The sequence below is a fragment of the Saccostrea echinata genome, unplaced genomic scaffold, assembly GCF_033153115.1.
Source record: "Saccostrea echinata isolate AGI-Se365-2 ecotype Australia unplaced genomic scaffold, CSIRO_AGI_Sech_v1 ptg000004l, whole genome shotgun sequence".
Taxonomy (NCBI): Eukaryota; Metazoa; Mollusca; class Bivalvia; order Ostreida; family Ostreidae; genus Saccostrea; species Saccostrea echinata.
In genome coordinates this window covers 2249426-2270458 of record NW_026889753.1, presented here as the reverse complement: position 1 = coordinate 2270458, position 21033 = coordinate 2249426, and the positions used below count along the sequence as shown (strand labels likewise).

The window sequence follows — 21033 nt, the reverse complement described above, 5'->3', positions numbered from 1 at the left end:
GTACTCAGCTAAAAATTATCTTCTTTATTTTCAAAGCTGAAATACATGTAATAATAATTATGATCAAAGGATATAAATATAAGGATTATTAGCGTTTTGCACACTATTGAAAATTGAAAAAGTGTAGGAAAATTGTGTGTGAAACGGGAATGGTGCAAGTAGTCAGAAAATTAATTTCTATAGTTCATATTATAATCGTTGAATAGGGGAAAATGAAAACAAAAAGCAATGTCATACTTATTTATATCTTGCAGCTAATTTAAAACAAGATAATTATTTTTGTAAAATAGAAAATCATCATTATGATTCTGTAATTATTCCATTTTTTCAGCTTCCCACTTTGCCGCCATTCCATACATTAAATATATAATATGAAATCGTTATTTTTAATCAATTATTTTGTCTTTGATTTATTAATTTCATTCTATATATATATATATATATATATATATATATATATATATATATATATATATATATATATATATATATATATATATATATATATATATATATATATAATATAGATTAAATTAAGAAATGAATTCTCAATTCTCAGCTTTCATTTGTCTTAGTTTGAACTGTCGAGTTATTTTTTTCAATAAATCCACTTATATGTGGTAAAGCTTAGTAGAATACCTCAGGGGACGTCTTTTAAGTATCTATAAAAAGGGGACATTATATGTACAATTTTTTTAAATAATACAATAGTTTAAAAAAAAAAATTGGTAAATCACACAAAACAGACTATAATTGTTATCCAAAAAAATTACACTTATTGTTTTATGCCTAATTAACAAATGTGTGCAAAATGGGAAAACACCAAATTTAGAATAACCTGCAAAAATGAAAATATTAAACTTGAGTTAGATTGTATACTTAACCTCTAGGTCAGTTAGCAGCAGGGTCTTTGTAAAAAGAAAAGGTTTGTATCGTTTGCCGTATAAATAAAGGTATGTTGATATATTGTGCAGTGTTGTCATTTTGTCAGCTCAATCTAAAATACCAAACTAACATCATTCATCCATCTATACATGCACACATTAAAATAAGTGGGATATTTATTGTAATCGCCATTATTCTATTCACTATTTTCAGTAATTTATACCATCTAAATATATTTTTTAAAAAGGTAAGTATAAGTAAGTAAATGATTTATTACAGTGACATCTGCTATGTACAATCACAACAGTAAATATACATATAATAGGAATTTAAACATCCCGCCCATCGGGCCTATATGTCAATTTTATGTCACTTTTAACAATATAACATTCAATAAAAATACAGTGGTATTATGCATTGCGTTTATTTGATATTATATATTTTAGATTGTATGTGAGGAATTTTTGCGGTTTGGAAGGAAATTTGATTTATTTGATTTGGGTTAAATACAATACTGGTAAAAAAGATTGTGCTAAGATTTGAATATGAAGTACAGTGAAGTAAAAAGTGGCATTCTAAGAAAATACATTATACTAATTCGCCTAAGGTAGTTGTGTCATACAACAATATTTATTTATTATCATTTAAAACCGGAAGTTTTAAATAGTTGATTTGATTTAAGACATGGAAACGGAATTGAATTGCCTATTAAGTATATTGTAAAAAAAAAAAACGGAAGTGATCAAAGAAATCGTTAAATTTCAACTTTCTTTTTTTAAATCAATACTTATAAAAAAAAAATTTAAAAAAATTTTTTTTTTTTTTTAAAAAAAAGATAAAATATTATATTCAAATATATGTGCATGGGCTCAGGATTTCAGTTGTTTTTTTTTTTTTTTTGTTTTTTTTTTTTTTTTGAATTTACGAACAGTAACTCCATGAACAACAATTTCTAATTTTATTCTTTTGTGAATAAAAAAAGATAATTTGAATAAAAATCCCAAATTTGAATTTGAAATACTTGTTAAACCTAAAACTTTAAATTCTAATCAGAAAAACTTTCAACGTACTTAATAATATAATGATTATATTTGATAAAGGATAATAAAAAAAATGTTATGAATCTTTTTAAGAGATTCCAAAAAGATAGCATATCATATCGTGCAAAATTAAAAGTACATTTTTTGAACATTTTTGAACATTTTTCGAATAGTACAGCTGAAAAAATGAAAATCTGAAACGTATTTTTTAATCTAATAACTGTATTGTTATTTTTCCCCTTCATTTTATTTATTTATTTATTTATTTATTTATTTTTCTTATGTCCGTATCAAATCAATAGGACTGGTGCAGTACAATCAACATTATAGAAAATTTTACACCCAATACATTATTTAATAATTTTGGGTTTGCCTGGAATCTAAAATTTTCATTTCACACAATCTATTTTTAGCTCCGAAAATTTAATTCAGCAAAACGAAAGAAGAAATAAAACAACGGGAAGAGTTACCTTCTCTTTCTTCTCTTCAATATTGATCAGTGAAATGATTTCAATCAACTGTGGGGAGAAACTTCTGACATATTCGTGTCTCTTTTGATGCTCAAAAGTGAATCCTCGCTTTAATTTATCTTTACAGAGATTCTAGGGTAATATTAAAATCCACTGCATTGAATGCCATATTCAGTTCACACCACGTTGTACCGATTATTATTAGTATCTAACTATCTTTATAGATCTTGATCACATTTCAAAAAGTTGAAGTTTTTCACAATGAATGGAAAACAGAAAAATACTTATTTCACTTTACTCTTCCTATTCAAAAACTACGTTTTTTTTCGAACTTGAACTGTATGCTGCCTGCCTGCTTCAAACAGGCTAAGGCATCTATTTTCAATAGGGGATTTTGTAGCTAAAAATAGGACCCCAGAATACGCATTTCCGTGGCTTCAGTTCCGATAAAAATTAGTCCGCGTCGCAATTTTTACCTATTAAATTATTTCAATTGAAGAGAGAAGACATCATGGCAAGTATAATATTTTTGCTGCTTTTTTAGTGGTTAATATTGCCTAAATTTCTATTAAATAATCTTTTAAATTTTTTTTTTAAATTTTTTTATGCACGATGTAAATCAAATGCAATAATTTAAGTCTATTTTTTTTTCTTACTTCGTGTCGGACACATTTTCTACATATACATAATAAAAGAATTTTGTTTCTATAGTTAAAAAATGGCAATAATTTAATTTCGATTCCTCATTCTCAGAATTTTTTTCTGAACTGATTGCATATACATAATTATGTATATATCATATAGAGGTTTAATTTATTTTTCCTGTATTTTAGGGCAAAAGTGAACCAATTTTTGGCGAAAAACTTTACGATGCAATAATTGTCTATAGTCCAAATGACAAAGACAAAGCCCTAAATTTTTTATCAAGTTTAAAAAGAGACATCCTCCGGGATGAAAATTGTTTCCAGATTGCTCTGTTTGATGACCCTAGAATCTCAAGTATAAACGAGGCATTCCAAACTTCTTCTGTGGCATTCGTGTTACTGACCAAAGACTTTTGTGAGTGTGATTGGCCTGGGTTTTCCAGCAATCAAGTTGTAATGGAGTCCCTGTATACGAAAACGCCTTGTACCATTGTACCGGTCATTCTTCCGAACGAATTTGGTGGAAATATGTTCAAAATCCCCATGGGTTTAAAATGTATGAAACAACTTCGGCTGAATTTTGAAGATGAACTTGTCAGGGAAAGTGTGTCTAGATTTCTTACCTTAAAAATCCGACAACGTCTTTCAAAGATGATGGAGGTCTAGATTACTAGGCGGCAGCTTCTGTCGGAATCTCTTCGCACAATGACAGTGACAAAGAAATGGCAATATTCTACTAACCATAGGCATTACTAACTCTCAAAACGGCAGCATAGATTGTAATAAACATTTTTTTTTTAATTTTAAATAACGCTTAATGCGTTCCTATCTTTTGTGTATTAAACGTATATCATAATTTTCAGGTTTTGCTATGTTCATGATTTTGCTTGGTTGTTTGTTTTAATTTTATTGATGAATATTTAATAAATGTTCAACACTTATAACATATTCTAATCGTTACCTTATTATCCTTTGTGTCCTCTATATCAACTGTTGCTATATTTAAAAATTGCTAAAGCTTCCAAATTTCATTAAACTAGAGCTTTCTGGGTGTATACATATCCATCTTCAGGTTTATGAAGAAGTCATTTTAAAATTTGCATTCGAATTTATGTAAATTTCATCATTTTTTTTATTTATTTGTGTATTGTATGTTTACTTTTGTATCCAGTTCATTCAATCTTTATTTCCCCCATTTGGAGATTTGATAAACAAAACAACAATTACAACATATTTACATCAATGAATATATATTAAAAGAAAATAATAAAGAAAAGTGATTTTAAAAAAAAGAAAAAAGAAATCAATTTTAATATTGTTTAATGGACTTTTGAGCTTGAATACTGTTCGTTATCTCTACATATTTCATTCAACAACTCAATTTTCCCCTGTGAACCAAAAAGGAAATAAAATTGACAAACGATCCACAACAATCTGAAACTTCTTTGTCAATGCTAAGAGAACAATTCTTTGTTTACAATAAACATCAAACTGGCAATGAACGTTGTACAAAATGTTTGTAACATATTTTTACAAAGAAGAATTGGAAGAGACTAGTTCTATGTTCTTCAAGTAAATAATCCAGGAAACCTCTTTTTAAACGGAGAGATAAATGGTCTTAAAATGCTTTTTATTCTATGGTCGATACTAAGATCTTAGTTTGCAAAACAATCTGTAGTAAGGTCGAATAATGCCTGACATTTTTTCATAAAAATTGTTAGGGTATATTTTTTTCGTATCAAATTTACTACGGATTTCTCTGTTTACCCGGTCATGACAAAGAGCACACGGCGGGTGTATCTGGTTTGACGGGGGATGCTTACTCCTCTATGGCATCTGATCTCACCTCTCATCTCATCATATTGGATAGATTTTTTGCTTTTCCTACATAAACGAAATTTTTTAAATATTCTTAAAGTATAACGAGAAGTATTTTTTAGTCCATTTTATTATCTTTTTTTTTGGTACAGGTGTTTTAAATTAAACAAAATGACGACGATGAACTATGTGAATTTTTTTTATATAATTATTATTACTTCATTTCTCGAAGAGTTTTACATGCGCAGTTTTGGTGGATATTTTAAAGAAAACAACTTTGGTTGAGATTTCTTATTGGCATATGCAAGAAAGACTTTACAAATAAAACTTTAATTAGTCACCCAATTCATATTTATTGTTCTGAATAAAGAACTGCAAGGCATTTAAATCAAATGTTTTTATTCGTATTTGTGAGGAATCATATCTTATGAGCTAAATATTTGAACAAATAATGTGAAATGCAGTCAGAAACTTTGAGGTTTAATTAATTCTAATGAATTCATAATTCATAATGATACTTATACATATCATAAAAATCTTCTGAAAGAAAAAAATGTGTATATAACTTGAAATTGTCAAAAGTTTACAATTAGAAAGCGAATGGTAATTCTCTTCAATCTCGTTGTTTTGACCCAGAATTTGCTAGCAAAATTGCTTTTTGTCAGTGGAACAAAGGGACATTACTCATCACCTTATATTAAAACAACTATTGATTTGTAGTTATAAGCATTATCAAGTGTGCAGGTATCAGTTATAAAATGTGAGAAATACTTTTAGTCCAGTCAAAACATAGATCTCTCATATCATAAATTATGTAATTTCTGAAAAATACCTCATCATGGATTTCACCATCTGATGCAATATTCCCGGTCTGTATTTTCAATTCCTTTCTTAAATAATATACAACTAGAAAACTGCTGACAGGAGCAGTTCTATCATCACCAAGTTTTCATTAAATTACATCATCATTTCCTTATTCAAATCAGGATATTTATGTCTGTGTGGTACTTTAAAATAGAGATCAAAGAACATCAAAGTTCAGTATCAGGGTCAACATTTAAAAAAATAATCCCACCAGAACTAATTTATACTTTTATTTATTCGTTCATGAATCATACTTCATCAGACGTTATGATAATGTACGAGTATAATTACAAATGAAACAATTTCAATGTCTAGTTCATATATTTCTTTTCCTTTTATTTCTTCATTTTATAAAACATCTGCATAATTAGCATGTTCATTTACATGATTTTTTAAATAAAACACTAAAAAATAAATACTACCAATGGTTAAGAACAGAACTACAGCAAAACTAGTTATCTGAAATGAAGAAAAACAAGAATTGTAAATTTATCTTCTTTTTCATTAAAAATTATAATTTATAAGTATTAAAAGTATTGAACTTTGTATTGCTACGCAGTAAATGAGTTTTGGAAAAACTTTTTCTTCTACAGGAAATTATATTTAAAATCCTTATAGGACAATACCTTTATCATCGTTTCATGTTCTTGCCAACTTTTTCTCAGAAAAATTCTATACAGAGACACCGTACACGGTATATATGCTTCGGTCTTTGGAGAATCTCGACATCTGAAAATACAAAAAAAAGAACACATTACAATAAGATCTTCTAAAAATAAACGTTCAGCGAGAGATTATAGCGCAACAGGAAATGAGAGAGTAAAGAGGGACAACAGAAGTTATTTTTCCTACTTTGACCTACAAACCTTGAGTAAAGATGATGAAGGATTTCAAACTTAGAACTTTGTTGGTATTTTGGTATTCTCAGCTTCTGCCATATGTGTGGAAAAATTTTAGCACCTTCTTCGAAAATATAAGCCAGATTGAATATGCCCTTAAACAGAATAAAATTCATTATATTAGCTTCATAGCACTAGTATAACACTCGTGTTAGTGTACTTTAAAATTCTATAAATTATTAAATTTTTCATAATATCATAGAAAAGAGTATACATTAGTGTTGTTTTACTTTCTTTCAATTTCATGGTTTAACACGAAGATATAAAAGATTAAACATTTTTTCCAAAATTATGCAGGCTAAATCAGTACTTGAGGGTCTCCTTTTGACGCAGCCAGAGTATAAAATTCCGCCGCTTTGTCGGCGTCTCTTTGTCCTCCACAGCCGTACCAATAATAATCCCCCATTTTTAGAAAAGCTGGAAAATTGCAATTTACACAAATTCTACAAAATATCATCGAAAGTACTTTTTATTAAAGAAAATATTTTAAGCAACCAGGAAGCTTATTTCTAAATTCGTTTTGTTTCATATCGCTCTTGACATCAATGTTTTACCCAGAGAGCATTTATTTTAGGTGACGAATAAACAGAGCGAAACATTATTTATGGAGCAATTGGAAATACACTATATGATTATCCTCGCATTAAGTATTTATTTAATGGGTTTAAGTTTAAATGTAGTACCCATTTCCGGGTTAAAATATTAATAGTATATACATGTAGTATAAAATAAGTTTTGAGGAAAATCCCAAAATTGAGTGCATTACATCAAACTTTTTTGTACAAGTTTTGTTTTACCGTAGGAATCAACAAAATGGTGTTCTCTCCGCGTCGACAGATTGTAGTTCCTCCACTGACAATCTTTCTCAATAAATGAGGAAGTCCCATCCTGTCAATGATATTGTTTACTGTAAATTGATTGTTGAAATACATAATTTTCATTCCGTGAATAAAAACACCAAGTATTATAGTCATCACAATAGGAACAAAATGCAAAAAGAAAAGAACATTCTACCCACAAAAACTGTACTCTTTCATATTGAAAAAAAAATTATTTTTAAGAATAAAGTCTGCTATAGAGCGATTTAAAGAGTACTTTATTTTCTTCACACAGCCACGCTAAATTGAAAGTTCCTACTTCTATCCCAGCTTCAGCGGCCATCATATAATACAACATGGCGAGAAAACTGAAAATAGGTGAACAATTATATCTTACAGTTCAAAACGTCTAGCAAATATGTGAGTAATTTCATCACTACAGTCATTTTTGGACGTTGTGGCTTTATCTTATTTCTTCCTTTAAGAAAACATGATTTTTTAATGGCGTTTGAATATTTTCTGGTTGGAATGCAAATGAATAATTTAACCTGGCTTCACTTTCATCTTTGTAACGACAACAAAATCAGTTCAAAAATTTAAATATTAACACTTCTTAGTGTATATTAGTGCTTTAGTTTCGTATCTGACCTTTGTGTCCTTACTGTTTGACTTACTGATCACCATGTCTGTATGAATGGAGGCCAGAGCGAAGAACTAGTCCTAAATGTGGATTCTTCTCTGCGATAAATCTAACCCATCTGAAAAAAAATGAAACCCTTTGAACTAGTATGACAATTGGTTTAGTACCTTTTTCTTTTAACTATTGTGAAGCAAAAAAGAAAGATTTCATAATTTAAATTATAGGGAATTATTTTAATTGAATCTTACTCTACAGCCATTTCTATGTTTCTGCTGGAGCGAGGAGTTCCCTTGTGATGAAGATAGGCCAAGCTTATTCCCGCATCAAACTGATTTCTTGTAGCCGCATAACTAAAATACTGCAACGCCAAATCCTACAGAAGATGTTAAAAAATACAAATTAAAGATATCCTAAATAGTGTAGGATTTACAGACAAAAAAATGAAAGTGTCAAATATTCTTACATACAGGGTCAGCTGTTTTATTTGGGTAGTTCCCATGGAGATGCAGAATTCCCAGATGAAAAGCGGCATCTGGATTGCCATGGCGATATGCATCTTCAAAGTATGCAGCTGCCTGAGTGAAATTCCTACCAAAGTTCATCGCATACCATCCGAGGGCATTCAAGGCTTCTGGATTTTTCTGCATTTCACAAATGAAGATTTTTAAAGGTAAAGATCTTATTTAAAATACTAGTATTACTAAATGCTGAGGAATATGATAAATTATTTTTTTTAAAAATCCAAAATTCCTTCATTTGCCTGCAAACACAACAAAAGGGTCAATATTGTTTCTGTGAAGGAATTAAGCTTAACTTTAGTTTTATTTCACTACAATTAGGATTTGTGAACTCTCAATAATGCGAAAGATTCTTGTAAATATGCCCAAAAGATAAAATCCTGAAAGAAAGGAAATACAAAGGAAAAGATGGTTTACAGTGAAAACTTTTACCTGTTCTGCTGATTTTCTAATGTGAGATAAACCTTCAGATACATTTTTCTTCATCCCTTGCCCCTAGTAAATATGTACAACTTGTTAAAAAGATATAAACGATAATTTTATTACAAATGTGATTATGATAAGAAAGCCATCATATTTACCCTCATCAATAATACACCATAATCATACATGGCAGAGGGATCTTTCGATTCAACACCCATCTTATAATATTCGACAGCTGCTTGCACATTACGTTTTAAACCCTGTGTACCCCAAAACATCATCCGGGCAACGTGTTGCTGAAAGTGTAAAATTAATTAAATGAAACACCTCAGATTTCTTCTTTCGAAAAGTTTATCGACATTTATATTTATCTAAATCCAAATAATTATTCATGCAGGAACTGTAATAATATAAATGTGAATTTCTTTGGATTACCTGTGCTGTAAACACGCCTTTCTTTGCCTGATGGATCCACCAATGAAATACATCCCCATCTTCGTCCGTCTGCTCTCGAAGATTGGCGTCATCTGTCAGACGTATTGATTCAGTGAGTACCTGTTTAATAAATTCTTTCTTATATGAGTACAATTAATCAAAAGTGTTAAAATAATTGTAATTTTTGTACCAGTATCTTACATCGGTTTCTTTATGTTTTTCACGGTCCTCCCTCGTCGTATCAGCTACGTACTTAAAATACACTACAAAAAGTATATTTAGATTTGAAGCCAACGTGAATGAACAAAATCGTACAAATATATGAATATAACTAATTAGAATGTAAAGTGAAAAATTAAGAGACTGGACATTTACTGTATGCTTGTTCCAGATCTAATGGTAATGTGTCCAGTCCGTTTTTGTGTTTATTTCCAATTGCCAGAAATGACAGTCTATGGTTGTCTAACGCCGCCATCATTAAGTAAGCCAAAGCCTGTCGGCATAAGTTTTATACATTAATAGAAGTATGTTATTTAAAAACATACTAAATCTTAAGAAAGAAGTAAAATTATAGTACCTGCATTTCGTCGGCTTTGACTAGAAAACCGTTGTTCAGGATAACTGCCACGAGAAACATTGCGTCGTTGTCGCCCAGACAGGCGCTTTGCTTCAACACTGGTAAAAGTCTGCCGGTGCGATATACATCAGCGTCCTGAAGAAACACTTCATTAAAATTCAGTTATAAATGAAATATTATTGTTGACAGTTATGCGTTGCTTTTTATTATTTATGTTTTGTATTACTTTCTTTTAGTACATCATGAAAATATAATTAAGAAACAAATGGGATACTCACTATTTTCTTTTTTAGAACTTTAAATAGTCTGGAACCTATCAGCTTCAAACTCGAGTCACTAATATCTGAGGCCAAACGGAATCTCCTGAGGACCTGATCCAGAATCCTGTAACTTTTGGGTGCAGGGGCGTCCAAATACAAACAGGAATCGTTCCTTGAAATTTGGTTCAGAGTTCGTTGACGGATGGTTGCAAAATATTGGAAAGAGCTCCCTAAAGTATTTTAAATATCAAATATATATGGCATAAGTTTTTGTTAAATATTTGATTTTTTCTGCGTAAAATAGTATTTTTTTAATATTTATGGCTCATGCTAACTAACTTTTGTACTCGTCACGTAGTCTTCTAAGTTTGTAAACTCTTAATCTCTTTTTTGTCCACTGTAGGAAAGAGAGACATTTGTCCTCCCGTCTAGAAAGCTGCAGCTCAAACATTGGATGTTGGGGACCCGGAAAAGGTATCTATATCACACAGGGAAATATAGTTGAACAGTTTTTACACCCAATTACATGTGTACATCTTTTCTTATACTCAAATTTCTCAGGGAAGGTTCGAAACTTATTTCTATTAATTTCAAAATATCACTGCCAGATGCATCACAGAAAAATCTGTTTACTTAACCTGTTATTCTCTCAATGGAGAATCAACTTACCTGGGTAGGTTGTTTGATCTGATTTCTGTAATATGTGGCTTGACCTACGTAACCTCTAAAAGCGGACATGCCTTCCATTCCTCCAACAACCATGAGTCCCTCCGTGTCGTTCATATACACTGACCCGGGGATCCTTAAAACAATAAATATCTTTGTTGAAATTTGAATTTTTGCACTAGGATGGTTTTCGATATTTGAGTTCATAGGAATTTTACCACATCAAACAGAACAAACTACATGCATCTTGATACAGTATTTGTTTCAGACTTACCGGAATGATGTTTCAAATGTTTTATTGAAACCCGATCCATGATGAAATGTTATTGTCCACTGAAAATTTATGCATTATATCCTATAATAATATTGTTTTTAGAATAAAACAGCAATTTAATGATATTTTCTTAAATAATGTGAATGAACAAAAAGACACAGGAATGTATTGCAGTCTCATTCAATTTATTTCTTCATTTTTATATTACCATTTGGTTATCAAGAGTAAAGACGAATCTAAACCATTGGTGCAGAGGTACGTTGAAATTAGTGATAGCTGCTATATCTTGTCCATGAGGTTGGGTGATCTGAATGTGGAAACTCCCTACAGTATGTAACAGGATCAAAGATAATCTTCAACGTTTCAATACTGAGTAGTCTGAGTACTTTTACATTTAAAACTAGCGAGTCATGTAAGTTTAAAGCTGTTAAAACTTTTTAGGAAATCTGTCACTTTATAATATTCATTATTATTGATTGATTGTATGTTGTTTAACGTTCTCTTCAAGAATTTTTCTCTCATATTGAGACGTCACCATGTACCGGCGAAGGGCTTTAAATTTAGACCTTTACTCGGCACTCTGTGCTATTGAACAGTGAGGGATCTTTATCGTTCCGACGCCTGCCGTGAAACGGGGCCTCGGTTTTTTAAGGTATCGTCCGAAGGACCCGCAACTTTCACTTCAAAGTGCCGAGCACTTGGCGAAGGAACAGTTGCCACCTATTTTGTATCGACTTAGGTCAGTCACGACCGAGATTCGAACTCACGACCTTCTGATCACGGAGCGAGCGTTCTACCGACTGAGCTACCGTAACGGTTTCATTATTATTGTTGTTATCTTTCTATGTCCATTTGAAAAGTGTTCCAATCTATTTATAAAATAAAATCAAGAACATATAAAATATGCATTTTTCACCAAATTTGCTGAGGAATCTTAAGATTCTTTGTCTAAACAAGGCAAAGACTTTCGTTCATTTCACCAAAGACCCCTCCACAACATGTAAAGATATCTTGCATTCAAACACCAAACAACATTTACACCATCCACTTTTGATGACAGATTTAAAACTGATATGTTGATGGATTACCATCTTTCGTCAGAAAAATCAATGGCGTCAGATAACGTGACATCTTGTCTATTCGAGTGATGATGCCACATAGTCCGTCTCGACAGTATTCCAACACATACAACCACACAGACAGTGTAAAACTAAAGAGAAAAGGGAAAACATTTATTTTTGTTTGTGAAAATGGATTTGGCATATATAAGGCATTACTAGCTCAAAACTATTTTATTTTCCTGAACGCCTAAACATGCAACTATGAAAAAAGATTTATAAGTATCGGTAACTGAGTTGGGTAATACAAATTCACAAAGCTTCCATTTGGGACTAGACACCTTGTTATTCGTGTATAGATTATAGAAGTCGAAAAAATAATCGTCATTGATAGCAATAAGACTTTTACCTTGGACTCTGTAGCATTAACCGCCTCCCATTTTCTAGCTCAGGGTCTTTGTAAGGTTGAAAGGTTCTCACAATACCGTAAGGAAGGCCAGTCATCACAGCCGGGAACTTTATAATCTCGACAGAATCTACAAAAAAAACATTTATCATTACATGCCTAATATATCTTAGATAGACCAATGTATAGACTGTGAAATGTAGCATACCTTCTTCGTGTGAGCATTTCGGTATCAATTTTAAGAACATATCAAAAAGTAATTGAGTGTTCCATGGTACACAAACATCTTCAAAATTTCTTCTTGGTCTGGAAAAAGGTGGCGGGTATTCCACAAGATAACTAGCTTTCACAAAAGCTCGCATAAACGCGTCGTGGTGGCGTTTTGCCGTCTGCCATTGCCATTCATCTAAAATCCACACACGGATTTTAGTGTCCGACAAAAATTCGTAATATTTTTGAAATATATCTGGTTTAAACGCATATCTCTTTGGAAAATGCGCTTTTACTGTTAATACTCTGTTAATGTCTTTAGTCTTTTTACATCTCCAGGCTCTGTGGAACAGTCTTTTCTTTGCCTGACTCTCTGTGTTTGTAATGATTTCTATCCCAAACACTTTATTGTCGCTGCAGTGGTACGATATTTTCAGTCTTTGTGAATCTTGAACTGATTTCGGTGGTTCTATAATCTGTATAATGTCAGTCTGTCTGTGTGTTTTGGAATCTACTACAACTGACAACGTCTCTGTTTTACCCTCTTCATTCTGTGTAAAAGAAAAAACAGATTATTCTTTCGTATATATTACATTAATTTGACGCATATCGCAAGTCTCTCTAATAATAATAGAAAAAAATAATCTTTTGAATTTTATTACCGATCTCATTATTAGTAGTGCGCTGATTTCAATATAGAATTTTTTTAAATAACTGCAACGCAGAACATTTGTCCAATAATTGATTTCTTTGTTCAAGAGATGACAACATGTGACACGCTGGTCCTTTGAAAAGAAAGCAACACATAGAAACACGTGGTCAAATCAATCAAATGATGAATCCCAGGGTTGATCTTTTGATCATTTTTGTAATTTCATTATATCATTTATTTCATTATATACTACAGTATTCTTGTTCACTGGTTGAGTTGTACTTTACATATCATACTCAGTATGATGATTAATGATTGTTGTTTCTTTACAGTTTGTCAGTCCTTTACTTCAGTTAGTGAAAAAACTGAAGATTCAATGAAAGGTTGAAAAAAAAAAAAAAAAAAAAAAACCATAAAAATGAACATTAGCTTTTAAATTAATAATTACGTATATAAATTATTTTTAACGCCATCATTAAATTAACAATTTTAATTCACAATTTTTTCTTAAAGTTTCGATTCATAAGACTTTCGATAAGACTTAAATCAATCATACTTTTGAAAGTATCATAAAAATACATTTAAAATAATATAAAGATTATATCTTATTGACCTTTTTCACCACTTACCAATTGTAAACATTTCCCATTTGATATAAACAAACTCAGAAGCTGGGCTACTACCAACACAGACATGACCATCTGTGCAATGCGTCTATTGATTGTGACGAAACTTATACTCGTGTCTTCCTTTTTAAATTTAGAAAAAAATCTTTAACATGACTATATAATTTTATGTCTGTCATCCAGAGAGGTTAAGGAAAGGGGGAGGGGGCATATGTTCGTACCGATATGCAGCTTAGTATTCTAACATCTGATAATCATAAATGTTATATATTTCACCACTTAAAAATTAAACTATTATAACATTTATTAGCAGAAATTGTTGCATTTATCCTTCAATACAGTAGAACAGAATTCTTCGATTGTGAAGTGTTTAATTGACCTTATTTTATTAAAATCATGGTACAAGCTTTCAATAAAATTGTCACATGATTAATACTGCAATTATATTGAAAATAACTTGTTTTATTATCAATTATACATAACAGTGATGATTAGAACAGCTTCCCATACATATGCAGTTTGGTCAACTGGCTGGATTGAAATTATTTATACACTTGGGCATAAAATGTGTATTTTGTTGTATTTTGGAATACCTTGAAGGAATCTTTGTTTTATATTAACTTCTTTTGTTTGTAAAACACACTAACAATCGATTTTTGTGGTTGTTTACAAGCGTAGCTGCGACTACGGCAGCCTGGCGTGTTATTGCAAAATTATCTTTTGCCCGATTGGATTTTCTTATATGGGAGGATGTTGGAGACTGCTGGTGAAGAAATTTTTCTGTTGCTATTTTTTTTTAGGGTGGAACACGTAACATGTTGATTGACTGGACTATTCACCTTTAAACATGGATATTTTGCTAATTTTTTTTTTAAAGAAAAGACATAAATCTCGTTGGTTTTTAAAATACCATTTTAAAGGTACGGGTTATCTCCCGCTTGTTGTCAAACGACGATTGTAAACAGACATGCATTCTTTAATTTAATCCTAGTCTTTGTCTTTCCTTGCGTCATGATTTGACATGTCCTATAACAGAGTGTCCAGTGATGGTACCACCACAATAACCAAACAACCGTCTGCTCAACTTAGTCCGGCAGAAAATGGCGGTAACAACACAGAGCTTGAAACTGGACTGGAATCAATAGAGGATCTTGACCGGATTATTCTAAGTCAAGAAATAACTGCTTGTGGATGTAGGTGTCAATAATTTGAATACCAGAATTATAAACGTGAAAATAATTTCCTGAAATTTGTTCTTAAAATAACAAATTAGGAGTTGAATTAAAGAAGCGATTTCTCTTCATTGATGATGGTATTTTGCAATATGATAATAAAAAATTATAATACTTTCTCAGTTACCAATTATAAATAAACAAATAAATTCAGATTAGTTTATTTTTTCAACCCTATTTTTCAGTGGTTTGTCCATGTTGTATTGGCCGAGGTGCTTACACTGTACATAATGGAAACGAAACCGAGGAATTCTTATTTGAAATCAGAGAAGGTACGACGTAAATATCTCAATAATTAAATTGCTAACCATAAAATTATTTATATAAGTCAGTTGTGAAAATGTTTGTCTTATTTTAAGAAGCACATTAATTCATATAAATTTCTTAAGCATATGCATAGAATTTTTTAAATAATGTTTTCATACGGATGGTATATATATCTATATATTAAACTTTTCATACTAATATTATATCTATACATGTATATATTTGCATGTATATTTGAGTATTTAATATTTAATACATTGTTAATTAAAGTTGTGTAAACTTTAAAATTTGTTCCCACTCTACACTCGAAATATGTGACTGATACAATGTTTATTACAAGTATTATATATACAAACTTCATTTTGTCATAGATGAAAAATCTTTTATTCAAATAGCGTAAATGATACATATCAAATGAATATATATATATATATATATATATATATATATATATATATATAAAAGAATATGGAGGATGTAATTCATCAACAAAATTTAAAGAACTGGAAATTCTTCTTTTTTCCCCTTTAGAAAAACTAAAACTTTAAATTGGTTAAGTATTGGCTAAAGGCTTCAACTTTTTATAATTCCAACACCTGGGCAACCCAAATACCAACCGTATATCATAAAATTTTCGATTTCAGTTAAGTAATTTGCCTTTTTGTTTTTGGCAAATCCTATAATAGTTAAAACAAAATGTGAACTTGATTTAAACACGTCTTACCACAAGAAAAGGTTGAAAGCAAAATCTTAGTGCATATCGAAGCCTTGTTCACAAAATGTTCTCTTTATATCTGAACTATTCTGAAAATGAACTTCGGATTCATCCCTAAAAATTAGCTCATTTGCGTGTTTTAATGTAATTCGTTGATTGATCTATGTATTGTTTATTTTGTTCTCCTAGCCTTTGTCTGCTTATACCGCTCGTGTCTTGGATCTGGGAGAGATCTAACTACACGTATGCAGGATGCCAGCGACAATGACGTAGGAAGATTTCTTAGAGAGGTGGCCATTAGGGGCTGCTGTATTTGCTCCTGTGACACCCCAGAACTTATTGTAAAACACCCGCCTCGTTCACTTCTAGGAGTTGTCAGAGAAAGGTTAATTTTAAACCTTAATGGTTTGACTATTATGTAACTGGCATAAAAGTACCATACTTAACAATTTCCCTCTAAAAAAAAAAAAAACTATTGAAAATGATTATTTTTACGCCTTTTCTATTCCTTTTAGAATTCAAATATCATGATGATTTCTTGAATTTTGATCTTGGGGTTGGAATTTATCTATTTATAACTGTCGTTAAGACGACTACTTAAAAAGTTCTGCCCAATTCCTACGTAATTAGCAATAAGATATATTCAATCCGCTTGTCTAAAGATGACTGTGTTCGAACTTTACTCAGATGACAAAAAATCTAGTGAATATTGAAGAGATACATGTTACATCGTATATATAATTTAATTTCTCTTCAGACGAACATGCTGTAAACCGAGTTTTGAGATTGTAGATAGTACAGGAGAAATTCTGTTTACTTTCTTAAATGACTGCTGCTATTTCCAGTACTGCGGTTGGTGCAAGGACGCCACAGTGTATGTAAGTTTGTTTGGATAGTTTACTTTGTTTGAATTTCTTGTTTAACGAAGTCAGTATTGAAAATGTTTTACTGTAACTTGAAGTATAACTTCCTCTTTTTCATAATTGTCTTATAGATCAAAGATAGGGATGACGAAACTGTCGCTAAACTTGTTAAGAAATCATTCCACAATTCGAAAGAGTTGATAGGACTTGAAAATAAAATTCACATTGAATGTGAGTAATCTATTATCTAGAAGAGTTTTCGATTCCACCTTTAAAATAATCTTTTAACACATAAATTGAAATGTGTATTGAAAAAAAGACTTTAAAGTAACGTTTGAATTTTCTCTTCATCTTCGTTCTTAACAGTATATAATGACTGTCTGTGCATTTTTCAGTTCTGAAGAAGATTAAGGCGCAAGAAAAGTTATTAGTTATTGGAGCGGCCATGTTGTTGAGTCTTAATAATTTTGAAGACAGCAAGCGGTATTGTTGTTAACAAGCAAAACTTTCTGCGTATACAGCCAAAATCGACGCATTTATACTTAACGTTTAGTTTATGTGCTGTGTAAAAGATTTTTTTCTATAAAATGATATTTGTCAATGAGATTTGAAATGCTTTCTGTAAGACGAGCGTTAGAGATTTTTTGCAGTGATTTGCTGTTGAGCAGTTGTTATATAAATAGCATTATTTCATTCAAAATAAAACCTGTTTGTTACAGCTTACCCATATCAACTTCGTTTTTCTGAGTACATCACTACTGTAAATGTGGTATTTAGAATGCTGATACAGGAAAAGGATTCTCCTTAATACTGCTTATGATGCGGAAGACTGTCATTTCACTTGATATAATTACCAAGGTTTCGCGTCGCCCGCGTGGCGCAGTGGTTAGAGCATCTGCTCTAGAGTCGCGGAGTAAGGAGTTGATCCTTGCGTCGCGGGTTCGAATCCCACTGTGGGACGTGGAGACCAGTCCTTCGGATGAGACCGTATAAACCGAGGTCCCGTGTCGCAGTAGGTGCTGACACGAAGAGATCCCTCACTGCTCAATGGCCCTAAGTGCCGAGTATAGGACAAAATTTGCAGCTCTCCACCAGCAAGTGGTGGCGTCTCCATATGAGTGAAAAATATGAGAACAACATACAAACAAACAAACCAAGGTTTCGCTAGAAGTTCTCTCAAAAACAAAAAAGCTTTGATTGTGAAAGAATGCATTACTGAAGTATACACTGTGTAATCAATGAATGGGTTAGCACTGTGTTAAATTTCCCAAAGAAAACAAGTTTCCTGCAAAAGTTTCCTTTTTTTAATTTGAATTACCTGTTTTAAAAATTAATCAAGAAACAAATATAGTTGTATATTGCAATCTAAGGAAGTAAAAAACACAATTTCTTTTTAGAGAAAAGGTACAATTTTATATATATATATATATATATATATATATATATATATATATATATATATATATATATATATATATATATATATATATATATACCATGAAAGTATGCTTTTATACTTATGTTAGTAGAAATTGAAACCTAAACCATGCCTGCAAGTTAAAGTATAGCCTTTGCATGTCTATCATATTCCTACCAATGATTGTCAGGGAAGCTCAAAGATGCTTTACATGGTGCATAACTTCAGTTCTGCGACGATCTCAACTGAAAATAGACGAAACACATTTTTTTTCAAACGTTATCAGGAAGATAATGTTTTCGAAAATAGAGAAATATATATTTATACCATCGTCTTTTTTAACTTCAAATACCTTCTCTTCATTTTTCTACCAGAATCTACTCTGCTCTGTTTTTTGCCAAAAGATGATGACAACATACTTTGAATTGAAAAAGAGCATTTATTACAAATGCCAATGAAGTAAAAAACAATATAAATATACGGCAGTATTGTTTAATATTAAATATATGTTACACCTGTTACAAGGAAAAAATTAAAAACAACCCAAAAAGTACATACAAGATGAAGTGCATATCTTAAATTTGCCCTAATAAATGTAGAACAATTATGCATATAAAACTGTATAGGTATACACAATCAATAATGCATGACTAAAAAATGGCAAAAAAGATGGGACTTGATTAAAAAACATGCTGCCCATACTTAAAATAAAATGGCAAATAATGGGACTAGCTTGAATAAAACAATATTGGAACCAAGTTTATAAAGGTTGCAAAGAGGTATGTGTAACAAAAGAACAAGTAACAATCTTAAATTGACATTAACTGTAACACAATTTGAGCAAAATGTCCAAACATGATGTGACTAGCTTCATTTAAACATTTTGGCACTGGGGGATGAAGGGGAGGAGGAGAGTCAAAATCTTCTCCCTTCTAAAATTACAGTAAACAAAGATCACGTGATCAGGAGTAATGGATTCTGTAAGATGAGAAACTAAACTGCAGGAATGACAAATTCCGGAAAATACAAAATTAATATTTCATGATAGAGATGTTATAAATTACTTTATGCTTCACATAAATACAAATATATATGCAGCAGGAAACAAGTATTTAAAAAGAACAAAAAAAAGCGTCAGAAAAACTTCTCTCTGAGATATGATGTTTTATAATATGGGTCCAACCCTTTTAAAATAATAAATTATGATGAAGAACGATTTCATATTTAGATGTGTTTTGTTTTTCAGTATAAAGCAATGCAAACATTACGAATAGCATCGAAACAACGTGATGCAAGTATACAATAATAAACCTAAAAAATTACAATAGTAAGTCATGAATTTTAAATAATTTCTGTATAAAATATATATTAACAATGTATATTATTATACTTTTATAACATCACACTAAAATATTGTATATTGTTTTACATAATTGATATGTTGTACTCAGTTTCATCAATTTTCAAGTTTATCAGAGCAATTAAGGAGTTATACTTATTCAATAATTGTGTTTTCCGATTACATCCACAATAAAAACCAATGATTATATTTTTCCAGTGAATTTATTATAATTTTTTCTGTACAATATTCTCCAAGAAACTCCAACAAAATACCTCTTGTTTCTATATTTACCATTTTTTATTGTTGTCCTTTATCTTTTCTATAATGTAAACACTACTGACTATTTTATATTCAAAGAGTAGAATTGTACAGGTAGGTAATCTTTTATGGGTTCCCATATTGTACATTGATTAAAACAGATAAACATTTCTTTACTGTTTATTTTACATCTCTTTCTTAATACCAATCATAGTCCCCATTTTTCAGGACAACTGAAAATTTGCAATGTATCAGAGGCAAATACCAATAGTGGTGTTTTTATCAATCAAAAAAAACATTATACGACCAGGAAGAGTTAAAAAGATACTTCCTAAATTGAGCTTCTGTGACTTACGGTATTTCCTGCTTTGTGTTCAGTAATAAATTGGGTGATTGACTCTTACTGACTCCAATCTGCTTCTGGACTAGGATAGAAATAGAAACAGTATTCATACAGATAAACAGCTCTTAAAATTATTCATAAACATCCGAATAAAGAGAGTGACACGGGCTTTTTAAAAGGAGAAAGTGGAAAAAAGTAATATCTTTGGGAAAAAAAGTATTTTTTAAAAAAAATATGTATAAATATATTCGTTATCATTAATTTCGTCAATGTGTTTAAGGGAAATCCAAAGTTTATCATCAATATCTATACCATACGAAATCCTTTCGAAAGAGTTAAGTAAATTCTCGTATTTAAACTTTTAATTTAGACTTTTTTTTTTAGGTCATCAAAATTTTATATATACATGAGAA

The 21033-nt window shown here is 30.7% G+C and overlaps 3 protein-coding genes across 3 annotated transcripts; 2 read left to right on the top strand and 1 right to left on the bottom strand.

Annotated features, from left to right (window-relative positions):
- Positions 1-2736: 2736 nt before the first annotated feature.
- Positions 2737-3896, top strand: LOC133179238 (uncharacterized). Its single transcript, XM_061314027.1, has 2 exons — positions 2737-2766; positions 3229-3896. The coding sequence occupies exons 1-2, from the start codon at positions 2737-2739 to the stop codon at positions 3703-3705; spliced, it is 507 nt and encodes a 168-aa protein (XP_061170011.1). The 3' UTR covers positions 3706-3896.
- Positions 3897-5937: 2041 nt separating this feature from the next.
- LOC133178994 (protein sel-1 homolog 3-like) lies at positions 5938-14299 on the bottom strand. Its single transcript, XM_061313663.1, has 24 exons — positions 14187-14299; positions 12904-13456; positions 12699-12825; positions 12320-12441; positions 11440-11555; positions 11232-11290; positions 10961-11093; positions 10631-10769; positions 10310-10521; positions 10032-10166; positions 9830-9947; positions 9656-9717; positions 9455-9574; positions 9178-9315; positions 9029-9091; positions 8546-8719; positions 8327-8451; positions 8113-8196; positions 7716-7806; positions 7418-7508; positions 6931-7037; positions 6588-6715; positions 6348-6450; positions 5938-6180 (listed from the first exon to the last, which is right to left on the bottom strand). Exons 1-24 carry the CDS (start codon positions 14256-14258, stop codon positions 6070-6072), a joined length of 3183 nt encoding a protein of 1060 aa, XP_061169647.1. The 5' UTR covers positions 14259-14299; the 3' UTR covers positions 5938-6069.
- Positions 10636-17989, top strand: LOC133178990 (uncharacterized). Its single transcript, XM_061313659.1, has 7 exons — positions 10636-10765; positions 15219-15376; positions 15601-15687; positions 16587-16782; positions 17155-17275; positions 17392-17491; positions 17656-17989. Exons 1-7 carry the CDS (start codon positions 10746-10748, stop codon positions 17754-17756), a joined length of 783 nt encoding a protein of 260 aa, XP_061169643.1. The 5' UTR covers positions 10636-10745; the 3' UTR covers positions 17757-17989.
- The last annotated feature ends 3044 nt before the right edge of the window (positions 17990-21033 follow it).

What these genes read in the sequence shown, in the direction of transcription:
- LOC133179238 (XM_061314027.1), top strand. Translation starts at nt 2,737, where the DNA reads ATGCTGCCTGCCTGCTTCAAACAGGCTAAG. An exon ending in CCTGCTTCAAACAGGCTAAG is followed by an intron (nt 2,767 to 3,228) that starts GCATCTATTTTC and finishes CCTGTATTTTAG; the next exon opens with GGCAAAAGTGAACCAATTTT.
- LOC133178990 (XM_061313659.1), top strand. Translation starts at nt 10,746, where the DNA reads ATGTTGGGGACCCGGAAAAG. An exon ending in AGAAATAACTGCTTGTGGAT is followed by an intron (nt 15,377 to 15,600) that starts GTAGGTGTCAAT and finishes CCTATTTTTCAG; the next exon opens with TGGTTTGTCCATGTTGTATT. An exon ending in GCAAGGACGCCACAGTGTAT is followed by an intron (nt 17,276 to 17,391) that starts GTAAGTTTGTTT and finishes ATTGTCTTATAG; the next exon opens with ATCAAAGATAGGGATGACGA.
- LOC133178994 (XM_061313663.1), bottom strand. Translation starts at nt 14,258, where the DNA reads ATGGTCATGTCTGTGTTGGTAGTAGCCCAGCTTCTGAGTTTGTTTATA. An exon ending in AAGTTCTAAAAAAGAAAATA is followed by an intron (nt 10,167 to 10,309) that starts GTGAGTATCCCA and finishes GTGTTTCTTCAG; the next exon opens with GACGCTGATGTATATCGCAC. An exon ending in AACATAGAAATGGCTGTAGA is followed by an intron (nt 8,197 to 8,326) that starts GTAAGATTCAAT and finishes ATTTTTTTTCAG; the next exon opens with ATGGGTTAGATTTATCGCAG.